Source organism: Pseudophryne corroboree, chromosome 4 (assembly GCF_028390025.1).
Source record: "Pseudophryne corroboree isolate aPseCor3 chromosome 4, aPseCor3.hap2, whole genome shotgun sequence".
NCBI lineage: Eukaryota > Metazoa > Chordata > Amphibia > Anura > Myobatrachidae > Pseudophryne > Pseudophryne corroboree.
The window spans coordinates 528,031,976-528,050,208 of NC_086447.1; the positions used below are offsets into that span (position 1 = coordinate 528,031,976).

The following is an 18,233-nucleotide window of genomic DNA, read 5'->3' on the forward strand; positions in this document are numbered from 1 at the left end:
AGTCAGTTGGGTGTCTGTTTTTTCCTATCTAATAGACAGGAAAAACAGACACCCAACCGACTTTTCAAACATTTGAATTCCCCCCTATATGTCAGGGTTTTTCAGCTAGTTTTAGTAAATGGCCTAGGTCTCATGATATGATGTAGTTATGTGGCCGACGGTCAGAGGACCGCCTGCGAACGAGCCCGCAAGGGGCTTCCTTCCGCTAGCTGACCGCCGGTCACAAGTGGTGGCTGCCATTTGAACAGGCTGGTGTAAATGCCCCCAATTTTGATAGGTACTGTCAGTATTAGAGATCATGGAGGAATAAAGTATAGTTCTATATAATGCCAGGAACACCTGTTTGATCCATGCCACTAGTACATACAAATGTAATGTATATTTATACATTATTATTTTATTAACAGTTTTTTATATAGCTCAGCATATTCCGTTGCGCTTTACAATTGGAGCAACAGTAATAAAACAAACCTGGGTAATATCAGACAGACATAGGTAGAAAGGCCCTGCTCGCAAGCTTACACTCTATAGGGAATTAGGCATTTGATAGATGCTACCTATTTCATAATGGTCCTCCAGATTGCAAAGGTTCTTAATGGGCTGTATGATATGGTCATTCATCAGTGTTGGCCAAGGGTCAGGTGGGTATGAAAGTGAACAAAGACAAAATATGGGAGGTTATGTGTGGACTGTACAGAGGGGATATAATCAGAAAGGAAGGCATTGAAAGTTATGTGGGTGGGTCTGAAATTTGATAAGCTTGTCTGAAGAGGTGAGTTTTCAGGGAACGTTTGAAGGGTTGGAGACTAGGGGGTATATGCAATTGCGGTCGAATTGCCGCAAATGTCGAAAAATGGGGCATTTTTGACAAAAAAAACTTGTCGAATTGGGTTCGACAATGCAATACAGTACTTTTCGTCAAAAAAACTGCCGTTTCAGATTCGACTTTTTGCAATTCGACATTTCTCAAATTCGACATGTCTGCAATGGTAAAAATGCGGCTTTTTGACAAAAGTATATTCAATTGAAGAATGTCGATTCGACAACCGTGCTTTTCGACAGGCATTTCGTCAATTTAATTCCGCCTCATTTTGCTGTCGTGATCTAATAAAAATTTTTAAAAACATGTTTTTTTTGTGTTTTTTTGATTGCTAATAGCATATCTCATTTATATTAGAAGGGATTATCTACTTGGTTTGTCTATTTAGGAGCCACAAGTATTATTTAATATATTTTTTAAAAGAATATATTTCTCTGACGTCCTAGTGGATGCTGGGAACTCCGTAAGGACCATGGGGAATAGACGGGCTCCGCAGGAGACTGGGCACCCTAAAGAAAAGATTAGGTACTATCTGGTGTGCACTGGCTCCTCCCTCTATGCCCCTCCTCCAGACCTCAGTTAGAATCTGTGCCCGGCCAGAGCTGGGTGCTCCTAGTGGTCTCTCCTGAGCTTACTAGTAAAGAAAGTATTTATTAGGTTTTTTATTTTCAGTGAGTCTCTGCTGGCAACAGACTCACTGCTACGTGGGACTAAGGGGAGAGAAGCAAACCTACCTGCTTGCAGCTAGCTTGTGCTTCTTAGGCTACTGGACACCATTAGCTCCAGAGGGTTCGAACATAGGCACCTGTCCTCGATCGTCCGTTCCCGGAGCCGCGCCGCCGTCCCCCTCGCAGAGCCAGAAGAACAGAAGCTTGATGACTACGAAATCGGCGGCAGAAGACTCCTGTCTTCATTTAAGGTAGCGTACAGCACCGCAGCTGTGCGCCATTGCTCCCAGCACACTAACACACTCCGGTCACTGTAGGGTGCAGGGCGCTGGGGGGGCGCCCTGGGCAGCAATTGAAGTACCTTTTGGCAATAAAAATACATATATACAGTGCCAGACTGTATATATGTAAAAAACCCCGCCATTTTTTTACACAGAAAGCGGGACAGAAGCCCGCCACTGAGGGGGCGGGGCCTTCTTCCTCCGCACACCAGCGCCATTTTCTCTTCACAGCTCCGCTGGAAGCAGCTCCCCAGGCTCTCCCCTGCAGTATCCAGGTACAAGAAGGGTAAAAAAGAGAGGGGGGGGGGGGCACATAAATTTAGGCGCAAATAAAACATATAAGGCAGCTATTGGGTAATCACTTATTATAAGTGAAAATCCCTGTGTTATATAGCGCTGTGGTGTGTGCTGGCATACTCTCTCTCTGTCTCCCCAAAGGACTTTGTGGGGTCCTGTCCTCAGTCTGAGCATTCCCTGTGTGTGTGCGGTGTGTCGGTACGGCTGTGTCGACATGTTTGATGAGGAGGGTTACGTGGAGGCGGAGCAAGGGCAGATAAGTGTGGTGTCGCCCCCGTCAGGGCTGACACCAGATTGGATGGATATGTGGAAGGTCTTAAACGACAATGTAAGCTCCTTACATAAAAGGTTTGATGACGCTGCAGCCTTGGGACAGCCGGGGTCTCAGCCCGCACCTGCCCAGGCAACTCAGAAACCGTCAGGGGCTCATAAACGCCCTCTATCTCAGATGGTTGACACAGATGTCGACACGGAGTCCGACTCAAGTGTCGACGATGATGAGGCACATTTACAGTCTAAAATGACCAAGGCCATCCGATACATGATTATTGCAATGAAAGATGTATTACACATTTCTGAGATTAACCCTGTTAATACCAAGAGGGTTTATATGTTTGGGGAGAAAAAGCAGCCAGTGACTTTTCCCCCATCTGATGAATTAAATGAATTATGTGAAGAAGCGTAGAGTTCCCCTGATAAGAAACTAGCGATTTCTAAGAGGTTACTGATGGCGTACCCTTTCCCGCCAACGGACAGGTTACGTTGGGAAACATCCCCTAGGGTGGACAAGGCGCTGACACGCTTATCTAAAAAGGTGGCCCTGCCGTCTCAGGACACGGCCGCCCTAAAGGAGCCTGCGGATAGAAAGCAGGAATCTATCCTGAAGTCAGTGTATACACACTCTGGTACTCTACTGAGACCTGCTATTGCTTCAGCCTGGATGTGTAGTGCTGTAGCAGCATGGACAGATACTCTGTCAGACGACATAGATTCCCTCGACAGGGATACTGTTTTGCTAACCCTGGGCCATATAAAAGACGTCGTCTTATATATGCGGGATGCTCAGAGGGACATTTGCCTGCTGGGCTCTAGAATTAATGCTATGTCCATTTCTGCCAGGAGGGTCTTATGGACTCGGCAATGGACAGGAGATGCTGATTCTAAAAACACATGGAGGTTTGGCCTTATAAGGGTGAGGAATTGTTTGGGGACGGTCTATCGGACCTCGTGTCCACAGTGACAGCTGGAAAGTCGACTTTCTTGCCTCAGGTTTCCTCATAGCCTAAGAAAGCACCGTATTATCAAATGCAGTCCTTTCGTTCTCAGAAAGGCAAGTGGGTCAGGGGTGCATCCTTTCTTGCCAGAGGCAGTGGTAGAGGTAAGAAGCTGCACCATGCAGCCACTTCCCAGGAACAAAAGTCCTCCCCTGCTTCCACTAAGTCCACCGCATGACGTTGGGGCTCCACAGGCGGAGCCAGGTGCGGTGGGGGCGTGTCTCCGAAACTTCAGCAACCAGTGGGTTCGCTCACAGGTGGATCTCTGGGCTGTACAAATTGTATCTCAGGGATACAAGCTGGAATTCGAAGCGACTCCCCCCCGCGTTACCTCAAATCAGCCTTGCCAGCTTCCCCCATGGAAAGGGAGGTAGTACTGGCGGCAATTCACAAGCTGTACCTCCAGCAAGTGATTGTCAGGGTCCCCCTCCTTCAACAGGGAAGGGGTTACTATTCCACAATGTTTGTGGTACCGAAACCGGACGGTTCGGTGAGACCCATTCTGAATTTAAAATCCTTGAACACTTATATAAAGAAATTTAAGTTCAAAATGGAATCGCTCAGAGCGGTTATTGCAAGCCTGGAAGAGGGGGATTTTATGGTGTCGCTGGACATCAAGGATGCTTACTTGCATGTCCCCATTTACCCACTTCACCAGGAGTACCTCAGATTTGTGGTACAGGACTGTCATTACCAGTTCCAGACGTTGCCGTTTGGCCTGTCCACAGCACCGAGGATATTTACTAAGGTAATGGCCGAAATGATGATACTCCTTCGGAAGAAGGGAGTTATAGTTATCCCGTACTTGGACGATTTCCTCATAAAGGTGAGGTCCAGAGAGCAGTTGTTGATCAGCGTAGCACTCTCTCAGGAAGTGTTGCAACAGCACGGCTGGATTCTGAATGTTCCAAAGTCGCAGCTGATTCCTACGACGCGTCTGCTTTTCCTGGGCATGATTCTGGACACAGAACAGAAGAAGGTGTTTCTCCCGATGGAGAAGGCCCAGGAATTAGCATCTTTGGTCAGGGACCTCCTGAAACCAAAACAGGTATCGGTGCATCACTGCACGCGAGTCCTGGGAAAGATGGTGGCTTCATACGAAGCCATTCCCTTCGGCAGGTTCCATGCAAGGATCTTTCAGTGGGATCTGTTGGACAAGTGGTCCGGATCGCATCTTCAGATGCATCGGCTGATCACCCTGTCCCCAAGGGCCAGGGTGTCTCTTCTGTGGTGGCTGCAGAGTGCTCACCTTCTCGAGGGCCGCAGGTTCAGCATACAGGACTGGGTCCTGGTGACCACGGATGCAAGCCTCCGAGGATGGGGGGCAGTCACTCAGGGAAGAAACTTCCAAGGGCTGTGGTCAAGTCTGGAGACTTCTCTACACATAAATATACTGGAACTAAGGGCCATTTACAACGCCCTGAGTCAAGCAGAGCCCCTGCTTCGAAACCGGCCAGTGCTGATTCAGTCAGACAACATCACGGCGGTCGCCCATGTAAACCGCCAGGGCGGCACGAGAAGCAGGATGGCAATGGCGGAAGCCACAAAGATTCTTCGGTGGGCGGAGAATCAAGTGCAAGCACTGTCAGCGGTGTTCATTCCGGGAGTGGACAACTGGGAAGCAGACTTCCTCAGCAGACACGACCTCCACCCGGGAGAGTGGGGACTTCATCAAGAAGTCTTCACACAGATTGCAAAGCGATGGGAACTGCCACAGGTGGACATGATGGCGTCCCGCCTCAACAAAAAGCTAAAAAGATATTGCACCAGGTCAAGGGACCCTCAGGCGATAGCTGTGGACGCCCTAGTGACACCGTGGGTGTACCAGTCGGTATATGTGTTTCCTCCTCTTCCTCTCATACCCTAGGTACTGAGAATAGTAAGAAAGAGAGGAATAAGAACAATACTCATTGTTCCGGATTGGCCAAGAAGGACTTGGTACCCGGAACTGCAAGAAATGCGCACAGAGGACCCATAGCCTCTGCCTCTCAGACAGGACCTGCTGCAACAAGGGCCCTGTCTGTTCCAAGACTTACCGCGGCTGCGTTTGACAGCATGGCGGTTGAACGCCGGATCCTAGCGGAAAAAGGCATTCCGGATGAAGTTATTCCTACGCTGATAAAGGCTAGGAAGGACGTGACAGCAAAGCATTATCACCGTATATGGCGAAAATATGTTGCTTGGTGTGAAGCCAGGACGGCCCCTACAGAGGAATTCCAGCTGGGTCGATTCCTGCACTTCCTACAGTCAGGGGTGACTATGGACCATAAAGGTCCAGATTTCGGCCCTATCCATTTTCTTTCAAAAAGAACTGGCTTCACTGCCTGAGGTTCAGACGTTTGTTAAGGGAGTGCTGCATATTCAGCCCCCTTTTGTGCCACCAGTGGCACCCTGGGATCTTAACGTTGTGTTGGATTTCCTGAAATCCCACTGGTTTGAGCCACTTAAGACCGTGGAACTAAAGTATCTCACGTGGAAAGAGGTCATGCTGTTGGCCTTAGCATCGGCTAGGCGTGTGTCGGAATTGGCGGCTTTGTCATGTAAAAGCCCATATCTGATCTTCCATATGGACAGGGCAGAATTGAGGACTCGTCCCCAATTTCTCCCAAAGGTGGTATCATCGTTTCATTTGAACCAATCTATTGTGGTGCCTGCGGCTACTCGGGACTTGGAGGACTCCAAGTTGCTGGACGTAGATAGGGCTTTGAAAATATATGTTTCCAGAACGGCTGGAGTCAGGAAGACTGACTCGCTGTTTATCCTGCATGCACCCAACAAGCTGGGTGCTCCTGCTTCAAAGCAAACTATTGCTCGCTGGATCTGTAGCACGATTCAGCTGGCTCATTCTGCGGCTGGATTGCCGCATCCAAAATCAGTAAAAGCCCATTCCACAAGGAAGTTGGGCTCTTCTTGGGCGGCTGCCCGAGGGGTCTCGGCTTTACAGCTTTGCCGAGCGGCTACTTGGTCGGGTTCAAACACCTTTGCAAAGTTCTACAAGTTTGATACCCTGGCTGAGGGGGACCTTGTGTTTGCTCATTCGGTGCTGCAGAGTCATCCGCACTCTCCCGCCCGTTTGGGAGCTTTGGTATAATCCCCATGGTCCTTACGGAGTTCCCAGCATCCACTAGGACGTCAGAGAAAATAAGAATTTACTCACCGGTAATTCTATTTCTCGTAGTCCGTAGTGGATGCTGGGCGCCCGTCCCAAGTGCGGACTTTCTGCAATACGTGTATATAGTTATTGCTTAAATAAGGGTTATTGTTATGAGCCATCCGTTGAGTGAGGCTCAGTTGTTGTTCATACTGTTAACTGGGTAAGGTTATCACAAGTTGTACGGTGTGATTGGTGTGGCTGGTATGAGTCTTACCCTGGATTCCAAAAATCCTTTCCTTGTAATGTCAGCTCTTCCGGGCACAGTTTCCCTAACTGAGGTCTGGAGGAGGGGCATAGAGGGAGGAGCCAGTGCACACCAGATAGTACCTAATCTTTTCTTTAGAGTGCCCAGTCTCCTGCGGAGCCCGTCTATTCCCCATGGTCCTTACGGAGTTCCCAGCATCCACTACGGACTACGAGAAATAGAATTACCGGTGAGTAAATTCTTATATTTTTTTTTACTGACTAAAATAATATGGAGAGATCAGTGCATGTTTTTCAGTGGGAATGGGTTAAAATTCCTGAAAAAAATTGCGTGGGGTCCCCCCTACTAAGCATAACTCTTTGAGCCGGTCCTGGTTGTAAAAATAATCAAGGGGTCCCCCCCTCCAGCCACCCAAGGGCCAGGGGTGAAGCCCGAGGCTGTCTTCCCCCCCCCCCCCCCCCCCCCATCCAAGGGCAGCGGATGGGAGGCTGATAGCCAAGTCTCAAAAAAAAGAATATTGTTTTTTGTAGCAGAACTACAAGTCCCAGCAAGCCTCCCCAGCAAGCTGGTACTTGGAGAACCACAAGTACCAGCATGCGGGGGGGAAACGGGCCTGCTGATACCTGTAGTTCTACTACAAAAAAAATACCCAAATAAAAACAGTACACACACACCGTGACAGTACAACTTTATTACATACATGCACACCGACATACACACATACTTACCTATGTTGACACGAGGCTCGGTCCCCTTGTCCGCGTAGAATCCACGGGGTACCTTGGAGTACCACGGGGTACATGTGTGTAAGGACCCGCGATGAGCGATGTTCACGATATGACATTGCTCACCTTCACGCCAGCGGCTCCATGCAACCAGAGTGGGCATAACTAGCCTGCATTTTAGACCGTGCTAGGCTACTCTACAACTGCTTCCTATATCCTTAAAAAATACGTACAATGCTGTGCACTACTGTTAGGGGCACTCGGCTCTACCTACATAAGCAGGGCACTGTGAGGCTGGACATGCCTAGTAATTGTCCCTGCAGTAAGGACAGTCACCTAAAATTTGGGTCTGCCCCAGCAGAATCAGTATAGTTGGAAGACTTTCCCAGTCTCTTCTACCTGTTCTTACACCTTTCACTACCTACTGCTGCTTGTGTTTTAGAACCAGTTGCTGCTTGGCAGATGCTAGGATATTGTTCCATTACATTAAATGATTAACCCCATTCAATTAAACAGGTCCACACTATTAGCTCTATGCTGTCATGATGGTGTAGGAGATTGTCACATGGCGTGAGTTGGAAAAAAAAAGCTCACTGAATGAGAATGTATGTGATTTAAAATCTATATTATGTCACTAAACTTTTATTTTCTTTTTCTGCCAACCTCGGCATGCTAGAGAGAGCAACAAAGGTACTGATTCTGATTTGTAAGGACTTGCACAGGCGCACGGAAGCATCTGTGCAAGTCATTACAAATAAAATGCAAATGCAGCAGGAGTCATCTGTAGGAGATAGATGCCTCCTGCATGCATCTGTGAGATCAGGGCGTGGATGGATGCAGCCTCAGAGCACCATCGCGACCATCGGTTGTGACTCGCAATGGTACAGACCTCAGTTAGTCTGCATATGCTGACGCTTACTCAGATTGGCCATTGAATCCATGCTGCCGGGTCCAGGAAGTCTGAATCTGATGATGCAGATCCTGTGCCCCATGCACTCTCGTTTTGAAGGACAAGGACGGTTGGCGCCCCTGCTCCTACTAAACGCTGCAGCATGTCAATCATGCTGTAGCTAATGGGGAGTGTGAGCTATATTGCAAGACCCATTCTTCACATGCGCAGAACAAGTCTTATACATGCACAGACCACAAGCCATCAGATTTGTACATAAACTATCAGGTTTGCATGCAAATCCGAATCAGACACCAGGTTCCGCGGAGCACAGTACATATACCGTCTGCAGTTTACCAGCAGAGTATTAGTGCTGTATATTTTGTTCTGTATAAGGGGGGTATCAAATTAGACGTAAACATACATTCTTCCTGATATTTCACCAATTATTTTTTTTTGCTTTTTTTTACAGGCTATCCAATTTGGTCACCTGTAAAAAAAATACATTGAGTTAGATTTGGGTGGGTTATTTTGTTTCTGTGCAGGGTAAATACTGGCTGCTTTATTTTTACACTGCAATTTTAGATTGCAGATTGAACACACCACACCCAAATCTAACTCTCTCTGCACATGTTATATCTGCCCCCCCTGCAGTGCACATGGTTTTGTCCAACTGCTAAAAAATTTCCTGCTGCGATCAACTTGGAATTACCCCCAATATCTCCAGAAATACACAGGTTCAGTAAAACCTGTGTGCTTTCGGTAGAAACAGATCCACTTTCGGATGAAAATGGGGCTGTTTCCGGGAATTTGGATTACCTAAAGCAGGCGAAACAAAATCGATGATAAGCCGGTGTGAGCCGCAGCATTACAGGGCTAATTGGATAACTCCCGACGGAACAATTAGCCATGGCAATTAACCACAGTTAATTGGATACCCCCCTAAGTATACTGGACAGTTGCTATGCAGTTCGCTTGCCGACAATCAGATTGTAGACAATTGTTATGGGTCAAGCGCCGGGATGTCGGCAAGGTTGAAATGCCAGTACAAGTGTAAACATGATAAATTACCATCATCTATACATTTGTACTGTCGGCGCACATGAAATACTTTAAAACCAGCGTCTGCTTTCTGGGGTCTGCATACTGCTGGTCAACATTCTGATGGTCAACAAGACGTACAGTATGATTGACAGAGAGTTTACTCAGTACATCACTGCATCCTGAACGATCAGCAAACTCATCTGATTTTTTTTATCCTTCCGATGATTTGATAATAGATCAGTTATTAAAGTGTCAATACAACTTATTTTTTTCCATATTCATTGAAGACATGCTGCAATTGGTAAAGTGAGATGCAATATATGAACATATCATTTTTGTTTGTTTTCTGTGAGGTGGATGTAAAAGCAGTTTTCCTGTACCACTTTAAGAGGACACTCGCAGCACCACTGCTGTTTTGAGACCTGTTCCTTCCAGTCTCCTAGTCTGTGGCTCACTGCTGATTAATATAAATCTCCTTTCATCATGACATTTCCCCTGTACATGCAGACCTAACATAATCACAAGGGTGGAACAGGTAAATGACCCCCACAGCCTCTTCATCTCCTGCTGCCGTGACCTCTCTAAAGTTGGCTACTGGTTCTTCTGTCCCTGCCCACCACAAGTGACTTTAAAAATTGGTAATGGCTAAATATAAGTACTAACTCCTAATATTTGTGCATTAACCTGCAGGAATGAAATAAGTTTCCTCCACCAGCAACTGCGTGAGAAAGATCTGCTGTCTGAACAGGAGCGTGTACTGAGACAGAAAATGATGACCGACTGTGGAGAGCTCACTAGTGAGAACAATGCATTGCATGCACAACTGTTGGAGCTCACAAAACAACTGGAAATTGTAAGTAAGAGACAGGGGTGTATTAAGCGAGGAGGGGGTCAGTGTGCATGTGGGCCCCCACCTCTCTAGTGGGCAGCACAGGTGAGTAGACTCTGGCACTGTGTCAGAGTCTACTGCAAATATGCCAGTCTCCTGGAATATGGCCACCACTTCATTTTCACAGTAGTTTGTGCAGCGCCACCATGGGACTCCAGCACTGCCATGGGATAATACGTATTAAACATGGGTGCAGGGTTTGTGGTGTAGGCTCCCCTGGACTCATTATAGATATTAAAGAATACCTGGGCGCTGACAAACAATAGATTCTGGGATATTAATAGATTGACCAGATCAAGGACTGCTGCTTCACTTAAGAGGTCACTGTTAACCCCCAAAGAAAGCAAAAAATCCAAAACTCCAAGAAATGAAGCGCTGTCCAGATCAATAAATTTTCAAAACACAAAACATTTATTTTACATTACATAACATACAAACATTAATCACACGGCCGGTATAACAATAAATTAAAATATTAAAATATATATGGAAAAGCTGGTGGCCACGTCTGAATTAATTTAGCTTAATTACTTCACTAATAATTAGCAGCATGGGTGGCATTTAGCCAACAGATCCTAGCTTCTGCACTTGCTCACTATATAATATAGCTCCAAGATGTTAGAAAGCTCAAAAAGCACAAATGGTTAATGTCATGTAACAATAGTGAGCTGACAATTCCTCGTATTTATCAAATGGCAGTGATGAGATCAAAGCGTGTAGAAATTCATGCAAACTTGGTTAGTAGTAGAAGTTTAGTAATGGTAATTTTCCATATGATCTCTTAGCAGAGATAGGCTTCAATGAATTTCCGCGTATTAATCAAATAGAAATATTTAAGAAATCAAAGCGTGTAGATAATCATGCAAACTTGGTTAATTGTGAAAGTTTAGTATTAGTAATTTTCCGTATATTCTCTTAGCAGAGATAGACTTATACTTATCACTCCAGCTTATCAGTCCAGCGTGGCCACGCTATTTATATAACCAGCTCGACGTGTCTTCAGACCTGGGGTCTAAATGCAGGGTGACGTCTCACTCCTAATGGCGTACTCCGGTCCTCACGTATAGCCGCTGGATATCCACAATGTTACAGCCGTAACTAGCACTTCTCTCTACGCGTTTCTCCGCCTGTGTGCAAATCGGCGGCTTCTTCCAGAGAATCAGTAGATTCTCTGGAAGAAGCCGCCGATTTGCACACAGGCGGAGAAACGCGTAGAGAGGAGTGCTAGTTACGGCTGTAACATTGTGGATATCCAGCGGCTATACGTGAGGACCGGAGTACGCCATTAGGAGTGAGACGTCACCCTGCATTTAGACCCCAGGTCTGAAGACACGTCGAGCTGGTTATATAAATAGCGTGGCCACGCTGGACTGATAAGCTGGAGTGATAAGTATAAGTCTATCTCTGCTAAGAGAATATACGGAAAATTACTAATACTAAACTTTCACAATTAACCAAGTTTGCATGATTATCTACACGCTTTGATTTCTTAAATATTTCTATTTGATTAATACGCGGAAATTCATTGAAGCCTATCTCTGCTAAGAGATCATATGGAAAATTACCATTACTAAACTTCTACTACTAACCAAGTTTGCATGAATTTCTACACGCTTTGATCTCATCACTGCCATTTGATAAATACGAGGAATTGTCAGCTCACTATTGTTACATGACATTAACCATTTGTGCTTTTTGAGCTTTCTAACATCTTGGAGCTATATTATATAGTGAGCAAGTGCAGAAGCTAGGATCTGTTGGCTAAATGCCACCCATGCTGCTAATTATTAGTGAAGTAATTAAGCTAAATTAATTCAGACGTGGCCACCAGCTTTTCCATATATATTTTAATATTTTAATTTATTGTTACACCGGCCGTGTGATTAATGTTTGTATGTTATGTAATGTAAAATAAATGTTTTGTGTTTTGAAAATTTATTGATCTGGACAGCGCTTCATTTCTTGGAGTTTTTTTTTTTGTTTTTTTTTCATTATAGATATGACTTTGGTAAGAGGCTATTAGTTTTCTCTGAGAATTTGCTTTCCCCATTCAGATAATGATTTCATTTTACAGTTTGCTTGTGGAAACAAAAACAACGGTACAGCATAAAAAAATTAAATAAAAAATGAACACTAAGGGGCTTATTCATTTAGGAGTTATTTGGGTTCTGCAAGCTGTGTTTCCAGCAAATTTGCACCACGATTTGATATTCAGTTCCAAATTCGTATATTGCATTTTCCCAGCAAATTCTTCTTTTTTTTTTTTTTTGTGTGGATCCCCGAGCAGGTAAAAAGATAGGAAAAAAATTTCTTGTACAGTGAATATTCATGCACTTGGAGGGCTCTAAATAGTACAAATTGGCTGCTAAAGTCATCATATTTCAGATAATTTTACTCAGAAAGCCCAATAACGGGGTTAAATGATGTAGGACACATGTTGAGGTGTTGTATGATGGGAAAGGATTTTTTTAACTTGTAGATACAGTAGGTGTTACAAGTGTTTTTTCAAACATTTTACAAATTTGTAGAAAAACACTGAAAAACTATATGAAGCACATTTTACTCTACCCCAAAATACTGTTAAGACTTTAATTTTATTTAATTTGGCCAGTACGGATGGTGTAATGGTTAGCATTACTGCCTCACAGCACTGAGGTCATGGGTTCGAGTCCCACCATGGCCCTAACTGTGTGGAGTTTGTATTTTCTCCCCGTACTTGCGTGGGTTTCCTCTGGGTACTCCGGTTTCCTCCCACAATCCAAAAATATACTGGTAGGTTAATTGGATCCCAACAAAATTAACCCTAGCGTGAATGTGTGTGTGTACATGTGGTAGGGAAAATAGATTGTAAGCTCCTCTGTGGCAGGGACTGATGTGAATGGGCAAATAGTCTCTGTAAAGCGCTGCAGAATATGTGTGTGCTATATAAATGACTGGTAATAAATAATAAATAATTTACTGAAAAACACTGGCTGATATTATTTTCTAAATAATTACTAAAAAATGTAAAAATCAACCATTTAACTCCTTTAACTCCAGTGATTGACTTATGGCCACTAACAGCCTTCTGTAGTGACCTGCTAATTTAATTACCACTTTTATGTAATCCAGGATGATGTTCCCACTATTTTATGCACTTCTGTCAATTGGCTTTTTGTAGAAAAAAATGCACAAAGTCTTCGCGAGTCCCATTTCCAATTGAATCTTGCATTTCTCAGGTGCATGTATTACCACAATGTATGCAAATTTCATGATGGGAGTTCACTTTCACAAACTTGCATCTAATTGGATAGACCCATAAATAAACAGTAATGTGAAACACTTTTCCTTGTAGAGGGGCTGAAGGCCACTGCTGCAGTGTTTCTAAAATCCATCCTCCAAGGACTGCTAATACTTTATCTTTTCCAGTTTTCCTTGCAGACTCAAAAAATAACACAAGGTAGCACACATGGATACTCAAGAGTAAGCCACCATTTTATACCCCAGTATTCTTCTTCATACAGTGTAAAGTGTCCTTTATGTTTTCATCACCATTTCTCTAACGTCCTAAGTGGATGCTGGGGACTCCGTAAGGACCATTGGGGAATAGCGGCTCCGCAGGAGACTGGGCACATCTAAAGAAAGCTTTAGGACTATCTGGTGTGCACTGGCTCCTCCCCCTATGACCCTCCTCCAAGCCTCAGTTAGATCTCTGTGCCCGAACGAGAAGGGTGCACACTAGGGGCTCTCCTGAGCTTCTTCGTGAAAGTTTTAGTTTAGGTTTTTTTATTTTCAGTGAGACCTGCTGGCAACAGGCTCACTGCATCGAGGGACTAAGGGGAGAAGAAGCGAACTCACCTGCGTGCAGAGTGGATTGGGCTTCTTAGGCTACTGGACATTAGCTCCAGAGGGACGATCACAGGCCCAGCTTGGATGGGTCCCAGAGCCGCGCCGCCGGCCCCCTTACAGAGCCAGAAGGTAGAAGAGGTCCGGAAAATCGGCGGCAGAAGACGTCCTGTCTTCAACAAGGTAGCGCACAGCACTGCAGCTGTGCGCCATTGCTCTCAGCACACTTCACACTTCGGTCACTGAGGGTGCAGGGCGCTGGGGGGGGGCGCCCTGAGACGCAATAAAAACACCTTGGATGGCAAAAAAAAAATGCATCACATATAGCTCCTGGGCTATATGGATGCATTTAACCCCTGCCAGAATCCATAAAAAAGCAGGAGAAAAGTCCGCGAAAAAGGGGCGGAGCCTATCTCCTCAGCACACTGGCGCCATTTTCCCTCACAGCTCCGTTGGAGGGAAGCTCCCTGTCTCTCCCCTGCAGTCACTACACTACAGAAAGGGTTAAAAAAAGAGAGGGGGGCACTAATTAGGCGCAGTATTAACTATACAGCAGCTATAAGGGGAAAAACACTTATATAAGGTTATCCCTGTATATATATAGCGCTCTGGTGTGTGCTGGCAAACTCTCCCTCTGTCTCCCCAAAGGGCTAGTGGGGTCCTGTCCTCTATCAGAGCATTCCCTGTGTGTGTGCTGTATGTCGGTACTTTTGTGTCGACATGTATGAGGAGAAAAATGATGTGGAGACGGAGCAGATTGCCTGTAATAGTGATGTCACCTCCTAGGGGGTCGACACCTGAGTGGATGAACTGTTGGAAGGAATTACGTGACAGTGTCAGCTCTGTATAAAAGACAGTGGTTGACATGAGACAGCCGGCTACTCAGCTTGTGCCTGTCCAGACGTCTCATAGGCCGTCAGGGGCTCTAAAGCGCCCGTTACCTCAGATGGCAGATATAGACGCCGACACGGATACTGACTCCAGTGTCGACGGTGAAGAGACGAATGTGACTTCCAGTAGGGCCACACGTTACATGATTGAGGCAATGAAAAATGTTTTACACATTTCTGATAATACGAGTACCACCAAAAAAGGGGTATTATGTTCGGTGAGGAAAAACTACCTGTAGTTTTCCTGAATCTGAGAAATTAAATGAGGTGTGTGATGATGCGTGGGTTTCCCCCGATAACAACGGATAATTTCTAAAATGTTATTGGCATTATATCCTTTCCCGCCAGAGGTTAGGGTGCGTTGGGAAACACCCCCTAGGGGGGATAAAGCGCTCACACGCTTGTAAGGGCTCTACCTTCGCCTGAGATGGCCGCCCTTAAGGATCCTGCTGATAGAAAGCAGGAGGGTATCCTAAAAGGTATTTACACACATACTGGTGTTATACTGCGACCAGCAATCGCCTCAGCCTGGATGTGCAGTGCTGGGTTGGCGTGGTCGGATTCCCTGACTGAAAATATTGATACCCTAGATAGGGACAGTATATTTTTGCCTATAGAGCATTTAAAAGATGCATTTTTATATATGCGTGATGCACAGCGGAATATTTGCCGACTGGCATCAAGTCTAAGCGCGTTGTCCATTTCTACCAGTAGAGGGTTATGGACACGTCAGTGGTCAGGTGATGCGTATTCCAAACGGCATTTGGAAGTATTGCTTTATTAAGGGAGGAGTTATTTGGGGTCGGTCTTTCAGACCTGGTGGCCACGGCAACAGCTGGGAATTCCACGTTTGTACCCCAGGTCGCCTCTCAACATGAGAAGACGCCGTATTATCAGGCGCAGTCTTTTCGTGGACAAGCGGGCAAAAGGTTCCTCATTTCTGCCCCGTGACAGAGGGAGAGGAAAAAGGCTGCAGAAATCAGCCAGTTCCCAGGAACAGAAACCCTCTCCCGCCTCTGCCAAGCCCTCAGTATACGCTGGGGCTTTACAAGCAGAATCAGGCACGGTGGGGGGCCCGTCTCAATGAATTTCAGCGCGCAGTGGGCTCACTCGCAAGTAGACCCCTGGATCCTTCAGGTGATATCTCAGGGGTACAAATTAGAATTCGAGACGTCTCCCCCTCGCCGTTTCCTAAAGTCGGCTTTACCGATGTCTCCTTCTGACAGGGAGACAGTTTTGGAAGCCATTCACAAGCTGTATTCCCAGCAGGTGATAATCAAGATACCCCTCCTGCAACAGGGAACGGGGTATTATTCCACACTGTTGTGGTACCGAAGCCGGACGGCTCGGTGAGACCGATTCTAAATCTAAAATCTTTGAACACTTACGTACAGAGGTTCAAATTCAAGATTGAGTCACTCAGAGCAGTGATTGCGACCCTGGAAGAAGGGGACTACATGATGTCTCGGGACATCAAGGATGCTTACCTTCATGTCAAAATTTACCCTTCTCACCAAGGGTACCTCAGGTTTATGGTACAGAACTGTCACTATCAGTTCAGACGCTGCCGTATGGATGGTACACGGCACCCCGGGTCTTTACCAAGGTAATGGCCGAAATGATGATATTCCTTCGAAGGAAGTGAATTTTAGTTATCCCTTCCTTGGACAATTCCCTGATAAGGGTAAGATCCAGGGAACAGTTGGAGGTCGGTGTAGCACTATCTCAGGTAGTGTTGCGGCAGCACGATTGGATTCTCAATATTCCAAAATCGCACCTGGTTCCGACGACGTGTCTTCTGTTCCTAGGGATGATCCTGGACACAGTCCAGAAAAAGGTGTTTCTCCCGGAGGAGAAAGCCAGGGAGTTATCCGAGCTAGTCAGGAACCTCCTAAAACCGAGCCAAGTCTCAGTGCATCAATGCACAAGGGTTCTGGGTAAAATGGTGGCTTCCTACGAAGCAATCCCATTCGGCAGATTCCACGCAAGAACTTTCCAGTGGGACCTGCTGGACAAATGGTCCGGATCGCATCTTCAGATGCATCAGCGGATAACCCTGTCACCAAGGACAAGGGTGTCCCTCCTGTGGTGGTTGCAGAGTGCTCATCTTCTAGAGGGCCGCAGATTAGGCATTCAGGACTGGGTCCTGGTGACCACGGATGCCAGCCTGCGAGGCTGGGGAGCAGTCACACAGGGAAGGAATATCCAGGGCTTATGGTCAAGCCTGGAGACATCACTTCACATAAATATCCTGAAGCTAAGGGACATTTACAATGCTCTAAGCTTAGCAAGACCTCTGCTTCAAGGTCAGCCGGTGTTGATCCAGTCGGACAACATCACGGCAGTCACCCACGTAAACAGACAGGGTGGCACAAGAAGCAGGAGGGCAATGGCAGAAGCTGCAAGGATTCTTCGCTGGGCGGAAAATCATGTGATAGCACTGTCAGCAGTATTCATTCCGGGAGTGGACAACTGGGAAGCAGACTTCCTCAGCACGACCTCCACCCGGGAGAGTGGGGACTTCACCCAGAAGTCTTCCACATGATTAAAAACTCGACAGGTATTGCGCCAGGTCCAGGGACCCTCAGGCAATAAGCTGTAGACGCTCTGGTAACACCGTGGGTGTACCAGTCAGGGTATGTGTTCCCTCCTCTGCCTCTCATACCCAAGGTACTGAGATTGATAAGATGGAGAGGAGTAAGCACTATATTCGTGGTTCCGGATTGGCCAAGAAGGACTTGGTAACCGGAACTTCAAGAGATGCTCACGGAGTATCCGTGGCCTCTACCTCTAAGAAGGGACCTGCTCCAGCAAGGACCCTGTCTGTTCCAAGACTTACCGCTGCTGCGTTTGACGGCATGGCGGTTGAACGCCGGATCCTGAAGGAAAAAAGGCATTCCGGGTGAAGTCATCCCTATCCTGATCAAAGCCAGGAAGGATGTAACCGCAAAAACATTATCACCGCAATTGGCGAAAATATGTTGCGTGGTGCGAGGCCAGTAAGGCCCGACGGAGGAAATTCAACTGGGTCGATTCCTACATTTCCTGCAAACAGGACTGTCTATGGGCCTGAAATTGGGGTCCATTAAGGTTCAAATTTCGGCCCTGTCAATTTTCTTCCAAAAAGAACTAGCTTCAGTCCCTGAAGTTCAGACGTTTGTAAAAGGGGTACTGCATATACAGCCTCCTTTTGTGCCTCCAGTGGCACTTTGGGATCTCAATGTAGTTTTGGGTTCCAAAAGTCACATTGGTTTGAACCACTTAAATCTGTG

General features: G+C 46.2%; 1 protein-coding gene across 2 annotated transcripts in view; it reads left to right on the top strand.

Annotated features, from left to right (window-relative positions):
• The window catches only part of LOC134909900 (cingulin-like protein 1), a 288,659-nt gene that overhangs the window by 140,371 nt on the left and 130,055 nt on the right, over nt 1-18,233 (top strand). For both annotated transcript variants that reach the window (XM_063917267.1, XM_063917268.1), the window contains one exon: nt 10,048-10,210. In XM_063917267.1, the coding sequence (XP_063773337.1) occupies nt 10,048-10,210 (163 nt within the window). The remainder of the gene's footprint in view (nt 1-10,047; nt 10,211-18,233) is intronic.